General features: G+C 54.1%; 1 protein-coding gene across 2 annotated transcripts in view; it reads right to left on the bottom strand.

The window, feature by feature from the left end:
* Window positions 1-10455, bottom strand: part of Stab2 (stabilin 2) — a 157510-nt gene that overhangs the window by 24985 nt on the left and 122070 nt on the right. For both annotated transcript variants that reach the window (XM_023716932.1, XM_023716933.1), the window contains exons 50-56: window positions 9724-9783; window positions 8027-8209; window positions 6167-6256; window positions 5673-5819; window positions 4773-4829; window positions 3571-3700; window positions 3079-3225 (exon numbers count right to left, since the gene is read on the bottom strand). In XM_023716932.1, the coding sequence (XP_023572700.1) occupies window positions 3079-3225; window positions 3571-3700; window positions 4773-4829; window positions 5673-5819; window positions 6167-6256; window positions 8027-8209; window positions 9724-9783 (814 nt within the window). The remainder of the gene's footprint in view (window positions 1-3078; window positions 3226-3570; window positions 3701-4772; window positions 4830-5672; window positions 5820-6166; window positions 6257-8026; window positions 8210-9723; window positions 9784-10455) is intronic.

Below are 10455 nucleotides of genomic sequence, written 5' to 3'. Positions count from 1 at the left end.
GATCCGCGGGCTGCGGACAAGAGATCCGCGGGCTGCGGACAAGAGATCCGCGGGCTGCGGACAAGAGATCCGCGGGCTGCGGACAAGAGATCCGCCTGAGCCACGCACTCTGGGCTTCCGCACGCCCTGGTCCCTAGTAGCTGTCTGTAGTTTCTCTTTTTTCCCTCCCCATCTTCAACTAGAGCGTTTGCTCTGAATTTGAACTGTTTCTCTGGTTCCTTCCCGACCCTGCGTTTCCGGTCGCCGGCAGCCGCGTGCTCCAGCAGAGCCCTGGCGTGCTGTCCGCCCGGATGTCCCAGCGTGGCGTAGCGTGGCTCACCGTGCCGCCCTCCCCAGGCTTTGGGAAGGTGAGGAGCGTCTATGGTGCACGGACAGGACTGGGCCTTCCGATGGAGATGGAGACTTAAGAATGCAACTTAAATCGTGGGCACGGATCCGGCTGCTTCTCGGGCCTCTGTCGTGGCCATGCCGGTCCACGTCACCCTCTTGCCTCGGATGCTGCTCCGGCTCCCCGGGCGGCCGGGTCTCCCACACGTGTCCTCCATGGCCCAGCGCATGTGACCCTCTCCAGGCTGTCCCCGATGAGCACAATCATCCATCGCTGCCCTCACCCTCAGACGTCCACCACCTTCTCGACCCCTAACGACCTTCAGGTTTTACTTCCCTCTCCTCTTCCTCTTCTCACCCGCCCGGCTTGGCCTCCTTGGCCTCCTGCCTGCCCAGCTTCTTTCTGCCCCAGGGCCTTCCCACATGACCACCTCTCCAGGCAAGTCAGCCTCTCTCTGGCTTGCATGGTCCAGCGCACTGGACACTACCTATACTTGGCTCTCTAAACTTAATTTAAAAATTTGGTTCTTTGGTCACATTTTGGGTGCACAGTGGTCATATGTGGTTAGTGGCGACCACACCAAAAAGGCAAGTCACACAGTGTGTCCAGGACTGTGACCAGGTTGGCCGGCCTGCCCCTGTTCAGTCCACAATTTCCATCAGGTCTCTACTTGAATATTTCCACTGGAGATGGCACCCAAGACAGGGCCTCCTCCTGCCCTTGATTCCATTACTTCTGCTTGTTTGTTTTGTGAGACAGGGTCTCGCTATGTAGCTCATCTCACAGAGATCCTCCTGCCTCAGCCTCCCAAGTGCTGGGATTATAGGTGGGCGTCCCCACACCAGGCTTTCCCTGCCCCTTTATAATGATCTTTGCTTTTAGCTCTCTGAGAGCTGGCATTTCATCTCCAGACCTTAGAACAGTTCCTGGGTGCTGAGCAGAGCCGCTCACCGAGTCCCTCTGGGGCCTGGTGCCGCCATCTGCATTGGACAGGAGTGGAGCTAACCCAAAGGGCTTGCTTGGCACATGTGGGGACACGCAGAGGCCTGTCACATTGTAGGCAAGAGCTAGAGGTCAGCTGTATTTGTAAGTATACAAGGAATGATGGAAAATGCATTAAATGTTTAATTGAAAATAACTTATTACCGTAAAAGACACATTACCAAGAACAATGGGATTACAGTAGCCTCTCGCTATTTCGCAGCTCAACTTTCATGGACTCACTGTTTCGTCGGTTTTCAAAAAATATTAATCTAAATTATTTATCATGGATTTTTGCTATATTGTGGGATTTTATGGTATGTACAACATATGTATGTTATTAAAATCATGCAGGTTTACAAGTTTAGAAAATGATTGGGACCATTAGAAGTGTTTCTAAAAGTGTGGGAAAGGTCTATAAGAGTGTGGGAAGGGTTTATAAGAGTGTGGGAAGGGTTTATAAAGCCTTAAAATATATATAAATACTAAAATAAATACAATGCTGATATAATGCTACTTTGCTGATTTTCACTTATCACGGGGGGTCTGGAGCAGAGCCTTCACCGTTAGGGAGGGCTGCAGTGTGCTCTGAGCAAGGGACAGTGTTTGAATACTTCAGGAGGGATTCACAGCCATGCACAGGGCTGCACGCCTGTAATTCTAGCCCTTGGGAGGCTGAGGCAGGAGGATCACTGTGAGATTGAGGCTGAGGCAGAATGATGACTGAGAACTACAGAGCAAGACCTTGTCTAATTCTGCTCTCCTCCCTGAAAATAGAAAAAAACCCCAAAACCAAAAACCAAAAAAGCAGTGATTCACAGCAATATGTCATTTTTTTTTTCTTTTTGCAATACCAGGGATTGAACTCAGGACCCTGTTGCTTGCCAGGCAAGCGCTTATTCTACTGAGCTATCTCCTCAGCCCTGGTGATGTGTCTTTAACTGTAATAGATCTTTTGATTTTTTAAAAAAAGGTTTTATTTATTTATTTTGTACAGGGTCTTGCTCCCCAGCTTGGACTTGTAGTGATCCTCCTGTCTCGGCCTCCCCAGTGCTAGGATTACAGGTGTGCGCCACTATGCCTGCTTTTGGTGGCCAGCACAGCATGCAGTACCGGGGTTCAAACCCGGGTCCTTGCACTTGCAAGGCAGGAGCTTAGACCACAGAGCTATCTCCCCGGCCCTGTCATAAATCTTTTACGTAAACATTCCCTATGTTTATTTGTCACTCTCATTATTCAGCTGCTTACGGTAACTGCTGCCACATAACAAGATGGCGCTGTGTCCTCCCTCGTCTTATTCACCCCGTCTGGCACCATGTAACTTCTGCTCTGCGCCAAAATGGAAATGACCACGAAAGGGAAGCATTTGGGTCGATTCAGAACGCAGAGGCAGCCACATGGCGTGGCTCAGGACGCTCAGGCAAGAGGGCCGCAGAGCTGCTGCACTCGGGGGTGAGGGGAGGGGGGCTCGGAGGGGGTCGATGGCATGCGCCTTTACCGCGATGAAGTTCTAAACTCTAACGTCCACCGCAGTTTCCGGCCGTGCCTGCGGCGCGGGGCAGCCGCGGCTCGCCCTGGGGCTGGGCTGAATACCAACCCCAGAGAAAGACGCTCTCTCAGCAGATGAAAGGGGACACATCTGGGGGAGGAAAGTGGATGGGCGGGTGGCAGGGAGAAGGCAGAAAGAGAGAGGCGGAAGATGCCTGAAGCCAGGAGGGTGGCGCAGAGGGGCCAGCGAGGCCAGCTCAGGAGTAGGGGTGGCCACGTACGCTGACAGTCTGGCCCGTATCGCCCCGGCCAGCACAGCTCACATGCCGTCCCGTTGAAGCCGAAGTCACAGAGACACTGTTCCCTGGCCGAGTAAGACTGGCAGACGCCCCGGTTGTTGCATGGGGTGTCTGATCCTCCCGGGCAGGCTGCAAGGGAGAGACAGTGGTGACTGGCCGGGGCCAGGGCAGGCCTTGGAACTGTGCTGCAGGTTCCAACATCGCTTAGGTGACCTGGGACATCAGTGGGGATACAGGGCGAGGGGTGGCCTGGGTATGGGCTCCCTGCCCTTGCTGTGACCCAGCCTTGGGCGGGCACCGTGTTTGTGGCCAGAACCCTGCATGTGCTTCTGCTTTTTTAGCTCTCAAGGGTAACGGTGGCAGTGACAGCGGTGGAGGTGACAACAGAGCCTGTCAACCTCCACCACCTCACTGCACTGCTGTCCTCTAGAGCACAGGAAAGGCAGGTGCCAGGCACAGGTAAGGGAGTCTCACCCTGACAATCCGGCAGGAAGTAGCCGTTGCAGCAGTTGGGCACCTGGGCCACCAGGGCACAGTTGTACTGGCAGCCTTCCAGGACAGGCCCACCGGATGTTGCCTGATAGAAACACTTCTCCGTGACACCCTGCGGGAAAGAGACCAGGGGCCGGGCTGGGGCTCTGGCTCGGCCTCTAGTGGAAGACCTTGGTACCACTCAGGTTGAAAATTAATTTCCACACAGCAGGGCAGGGGAGGGGGCAGCGCAGAGCTGGAGCCAAGGGCGAGACTTCTCCCTGGTCCCAAGAGGAAGGACTTTGTGACCCTTGGGGTTCTGTGTGGATAGTGTGGAAAGAGTGGCAATGCCCTAAATCTTCAGCAAGGAGGGAGAGCTATATTTTGTTTTGCAAAGTTGCTTTTGTTAGAGGTTTTACTAGGAGGGCAGAAGGAACTTGACTTTAGAATAAGTGATAAAAACCATCTAATGAGCACGCACTGTGTGGCAGGCACTTAAGATACCTCCGGTCAAATTTTGTTTGGCTTTGTTTATTTGAAACAAAGTCTCACTATATAATTTTGGCTGGTTTTGAACTCACTGTGTAGCCCAGGCTGGCCTTGCACTCACAAGATTTTCCTGTCTCAGCCTCCCAAGTGCTGGGATTATAGTCATGTGCCATCACAACTGATTTTAAAATTTATTTTTTTCTGATAACCACATTCAGAGTCGCTATTAGCTTGATTCTTAGGGAAGTGAACCTGACAGATCACATAACTTGCCGAAGATAAGCTGGACTCCATCCTGGTGGACTCCGGAACGCTCTGGCTCTGCCACTGGTTCACATGGCTTTCCGGGCTTTAATCCTAGCCTTGCTCCCGGCAAGCTATGCAGCTGCGCACACATTCTCATGAGCAAAGTGGAGGTAGAAAGAGCATCCTCCAGGTGGGACAGTAAGGGGAAGGGATAACCAGCAAGAAAGGGCCCAGCACAGAGCCTGGGACACAGACAGCAGCTGACAAGAGGCAGCCGTTCGTTTTACAACTATTCACGTCTCTGCAGTTTCGCTTCCAACTTCTCAAGAGGGTTCCTGGAAGACGGGCTGTGGGCTGGCCAGGCTAATGGGGCCGAGAACCTTGCCTCGCCCCCATCTGGGTGGTTGCTGAGTCACTGTACAGCGCACCCCACACGCCCCCGCCCAGAACGTCCTGCACGCCACAACTACCTTCCGCTTGCTCCACCCTGGGCACTTGGGGATACTGAGGCAGCTCCCGCAGTCTCCCTAGTATGCAAAGAGAGAGACTTTCAGATCAAGAACATTGAAAAACACAAGGAAATGTCCCAGGCTGGTTGGACGAGTGGGTTGGGAATTTAATTGATCTTGATCAAGCTTCTGACCGATCAAGAATACAAGCGAAAACACACCTCGCCCTCGCCCTGAGGGGCTCTGAAGGTTGGTGCGGACCCCAGCTTTCTGGCTTAGTCCTGACGGGCACATATGGCAGCAACAGTGGAGGGCGGGGGCAGACAGCGCTCCATCTGGCTTAGCCGACGTGCCTTAGATCAGCGGCTTGTACTCTTCGACCTTCACTTTATGATGTATAAAGTAGGGACAATAATGCTTATTTTGGAGACAGGGTCTCAATTTGTAGCCCCGGCTGGCCTTGAACTCAGGGGTGATCCTCCTGCCTCAGCCTCCTGAGTGCTAGGATGGCAGGAATGCACCATCATGCCTCATATAAAGTTGCCATTTTTATAGGCCCTAAGCTGTAACATGTGGCAATTTTATATGGTGTAATCTGGCAGAAGCTCAAAAAATGTGTGTTGGATGAATCAGCATCGTGTGGATGGATTTGACAGTGAGTGGCCAGAAGGGCCAGCGTATTCCTTGCCTCCCAGGGCTGTCTCCTTAACGATGGTGGGAAGGCAGCAGATAGGATACTCAAGGCCTGTGGAAGGCTAAGAAGATGCTGGTGGATTCGGAACTGGAAGAGCTCCATCATCTGGCCTGTGGGCACCTTGGGTTCTGGTCTCACTGCAGATAAGCCTCAGGGGGTCACCAGGCCTGCCAGGGCTGCACTTTGGTTCCAGGTTCTCTTATGAACCTGGTGATTTCAGGACTCACCCAGACTTTAAACACAGTGAAGGTGTCACAGCGGCCGCCCAGGGTGGGTTCCACCAGCAGACAGTCAATGCCGTAGGCCACACCCAGGTCAAACAGGAGCTCCCGCTGCACGATCCTGCACACTTGGCCGTTTAGGAAGAGCTCACCCTGTGAGAGGGAGGGAAGGAGGGAGGAAGAGAGGGAAGGAGGGAGAGGGAGAGGGAGAGAGAGCCATCCCTCTCATATTTATCTTCTTTTTAGGCCACAGGTCTTGTGCAACACCTCCAAGACTCAGAAAGAACTAGAAAAAAAGCCACCAGGGCCTACTCTCCACCAGGAAAGTGGTTGGGCCACTTGCTAGGTGGGCGTGGGCCGGCCAGGGCCTGGCGTCCAAAGACAGGGAGGGGAAGCATCTGCCTGTCTAGGAAGGGGGCCCCCCGCACTGCTCTGCAGGGGCGAGTGGGTGGGGACGGCGGTGGCCCCCACGTTTCTACCCCTCCCGGGACGACACTCACAATGTGGCTGCCAGCTCCACACTTCACACTCAGCTTTGAGCCTTGCATGGTCTTCCAGGAGGCAGATCTGGGGAGGTCCGCAGCCAGCACCTGCCGGGGAGAGGGAGTGCTGAGGGAGGCACAGCCCCAACTCCAGTGGGGGTTTCTCCTGCAAGTTACAATCACCCCAGCTTTAATGCAACAGCAGAGACAATACACAGGAGAATGTCACAGGCTTTCTTAACCACCTAACTGCTCTGTGGTCAGTGTCCTCTCAGAATCGGTGAAAGGCTGGGCGTGTTGGCTGGGAAACGGCCGAGGGCTCCGCTAGGGCCCTCAAGGAGCCGTGTGGAGGCGCGGATCCCCGCACCCCGGAACAGGACGTGGCCTTATTTGAAAGCAAGCTCGCTGCACTTATAATGATGTAAAATGGGGTAATCCGGGAGTAGGGTAGGCTCTTGGCCCAACACGAGTGGGTCCTTAGAAGAGCAGGAAAGCGGACGGCCCTGCCACACGAGGACGCAGGGACATGCAGGGAGCAGCAGGTGTGCGTATGGAGACTCAGCTAGCAGCCGAGAGACAGCTGAGCCGCCGTGATGAGGGCGAGGCTTCCCTGTGTCACCTGGATTGTCCCGGGAGCCACCGGGGGACTGTGGGCTACACTCTGGAGTGTGTGCAAGTGGTCGGCGGGACCCTGGGCACCACGTCTGGCCCCTTGCTGCCCCTCTGCTGCCGTCTCCTGCTCTGCTTCCTGGATGCCATGAGCCACTACGTTCTGCAGCACCGCTTTCCCCCCAGTGACCTTCTTGGAACTGGCTGCCCACGGACTGAATCCTCTGACACCGTGAGCCAAATTAAAAATTTCTGCCTTTGAATTGTGGGTTTAGGACATCAGGTCTCAGTGACAGGACGCTTGACTAATACAGACTGCCATGCTCCCAGCAGGTCCGCTGGGCGTGTGTGCACCGGGTCAGTGATTAATTGCATCAAGATTAGGCAGTCTTTTGCGAGAAATTTTGGAATTGAGAGAGAGTTCATCTACAGACATTGGTTGCTGTCAGCAGCCATTCCGCTGTGGGAACAGGAAGCAGGAAAGACTTCTTTGCAGGCCACGAGAAAAGGCAGTCTGGGGTTTAGCATACAATTGAAAAAACCCGACAAACAAAACAACAAAGCAAAAACGAGAATGGAAGGTCCAAGAAATGGAACCAGAGCATGGCGAGGGTGCTATCGGGCGTAACTCTCCATGGTTAGCCAGAGTTGCTACAATGACAGTTGGTCTCTTTCTTCTCCCTGGGACAAAATACCCAGGCCCACAATCTGGAGGAGAAGAGGTGTGTTCTGGTTCACATTTCAGTCTGTAGTTGTCACAACGAGGGGAAAACCTGCTCCTGCCTTGCAGCCAAGAAGCGAAGAGAAGGGAGGAGCCGGACAGAAGAGCCAGCCTTGGGGCCCAAGCCCGCCTCCTAGCGGCAGTTCAGTGGGCACCGCCCCTGAGGTCCTGCCCCTTCCGAGTCCCACCTCTGAGCACTCCTGAGGCTCATTAGGACATTCCGGACCTGAACTGTAGCAGTGCCCACGGGCAGCTGGCACATACGCTGCAGAGACCCTGGACCCAGGGGTGGCCCTCATCCCGGGCAGGCTGGAACAGGTGGCCGGAAGTGTCGTTATGTGCCCAGAGCGCTGTACAACTTAAAGCTTCTGAGGCTGGGGATGTAGCTCAGCGGCACAGCACTGCCTGGCAAGCTCGAGGTCATGAGTTCGATTCCCAGTACAAAAAAAAAAAAAAAATTGTAAAAAAGAAGCTTAGGAGCTGTTTCCTTCTGAAACTTCTCATTTCATCTTTTTAGACCATGGTTGGCTTGAGGGGACCAAACGTACCTTGGCATCTCGGATCACGTGGAACTTCAACTGCGCCATCAGCTTGTCCGAGCCGGTGCTGTCCTCGCTGAACAGGAAGTCCTGCTGCTCCTGGGGGAGGGCTTGCAGGGCGCGGTCCGTGGGCCAGAAGAGAGTGACGGGCGTGTGGATGGGGTTGGTGATGGTGTCCAGCAAGCCCGAGTCCTGCAGCACAGGGACCAGCCCCTTGCTGAGGGCCCCTGGGTCCCACCCCTGGCCTGTGGGGACTCCTGATGCCACCTTTAGGGTGACATAGCCCCATCTAGAGGCCCATTAGGTGCCCACCATTCAGAGCCACATTTCCTTACAAAGTAAATCAGAAAGCCAAATTCGGAGTTTTGCTTAACAGGAAAATAAACATAGGCTTTAGTGACGACTGTCTTTCCTAGTCCTGCTTTTGCCCTAATATTGGAATCGCTGAAAGAACTGCTTTGCATTTTTCTCATATTATTATCATTGTCATTATTATTATTATTATTATTATTACTATTACTATTATTGCATTTTTAGGGAAGGGTCTACAGGGTATACAGGGTCTCACTGCGTAGATCAGACTTGTAGTGATCTGCCTGTTTACAGCCTCCCAAGAGCTGGGATTACAGGCGTTTGCCCCCATGCCCAGTCTCAATTGCCATCTCAGTGTGCTCCAGGGGCGAGGTCAGCACGGCAGGCCTGGGATCAAACCCCTGGCCCCTGCACCTGCTTTGCAGGCACTTTAATCCACTGAACTATTTGGCTGACCCTCTCTTATATTTTATTTTAAAAAATAGAACTTGTACAATACTGGAATACTCTTGTCTTATGAGATTTCTAGGTCATTAATACTGAAAAAAGCAGAACTGCACAAGGAACAGGGAGGAACATTTCTGAGAGTGTTCCACCAATAGGGCGCACTGTAGACATTTTTCCTCTTAATTTTTCCACTAACCTTCTGAAGTAGGCTCTACAGCTCCCTTTATGAGCCCCAGACTGGGACTTCTAGCCTGCTCTAGAAGCCTGTGCTCAGCCAGGCAGCAGGTACACAGATGCGGGGTGACAAGGAAGCTTGGGGGGTAGGCGGGCAAAGCTTTCTTGCCTGTAGCACCCCGGGGAATTTGCAGCTTAAACATCTTGAAATCGCCATTTTTGACGCCCTCTCTACAGAGTCGGAGACTCAGGTCATTTGGGGAACCACAGGACTAAATGTGGTCATCTCTACACCCTGCTATGGGGACACGAGGGTTCTTGGGGGGCCTTCGGGGGCTGTCCAGGCTAGCGGGGAGCAGAGAGCCTCAAACCGTGTCTACTATAATTGTCTGGACAAGCAGGGCCTCCGCAGTTCCCGGGAGCAGTTTCTGAATCAGAAAGATAGTTTCATATCTGACTTTGTCCCGGGTATAGACCCCCAGTCTCCACCTCCACTTCCCCGTGTCTACAACAGGGCTAATTCCAGATGTGAAGCACCTTAGTCCACACAGGGCACCCCCACTTTCTTTCCCGCTCCCCAGTCACAAATCTGTCCACACTGAGCCCAGCCACTGTCCCGCCTGCATCTCCCACACCCTGTAGTACCTTGATGACAGAATGGCCACGAGGGGCTTCTCCCTCTGGAAAATGAGGGCTTGCCCACCCCAACCAGCAGGCAGAAGGCCTGACAAACAGAGGTGAGAGCCACCCAGGGCCACAGCCCTTGTCGTTACCTGCAGCAGTTTGCTGAACCTGCTGTAGCCGTGGTTTGTCGCCACCGTCGTAAGATTGTGCTGTAAGACAAGAAGGACGGAGGTGACAGCTGTCTTCACAAGGACTCCACAGGACACAGGGAAGGCACAATGACCCGGGGCTGAAGTGTCAGCCGGGCCCCCATGTGCCCCTGCCAAGCCTTCTGTGTGACATATGCCAAGGGGCTCGCGTGGCACCAGACTTGGGGATAACAGGAGGTGGTGGCAGCTGCTGGCAGGGGGCGGGGCCTCCCGGAGCATGATGGTGGGGGCATCTGAGGCTCAGGCTTGGTGCCCTGGTGTGGAGGCTGGGCACAGGGGCATCTGCCACACCGCTGGAAGGGCCCTGGGGTGGAGTTAGCTGTCCTCCCTTGCGACGTCCCTGGGCGGCTCTGCCCCCACCATGTGGCGTCTGAATGAGGCTCTGGCCTCCCAAGGAGGTGAGTGATGCGCTTAATTCTTCAGCATCTCTGTTTCCGGTCAGTGGGGGTTCGAGCCTATAGTCAGCACTGGAGGACGCCGGCCGGTGCCAGTGAATGAAAATAAAGCTAAAATGGTCTTTTGTGCCCAGTGAGGCGTTTGCTCCAGGTTTAGCTGTAGTGATGTCTCTCCCCTCCTCTCCCCTCTCCTCCCTTCTCCTCCCCTCCCCTCTCTTCCTCTCCCTTCTCCTCCCCTCCCCTCTCCTCCCTCCTCCTTCCCTCCCTTCTCCTCTCC

The sequence above is a fragment of the Octodon degus genome, unplaced genomic scaffold, assembly GCF_000260255.1.
Source record: "Octodon degus isolate 3935 unplaced genomic scaffold, OctDeg1.0 scaffold00004, whole genome shotgun sequence".
Classification (NCBI taxonomy): Eukaryota; Metazoa; Chordata; class Mammalia; order Rodentia; family Octodontidae; genus Octodon; species Octodon degus.
This window is presented reverse-complemented; position numbering and strand designations above follow the sequence as displayed.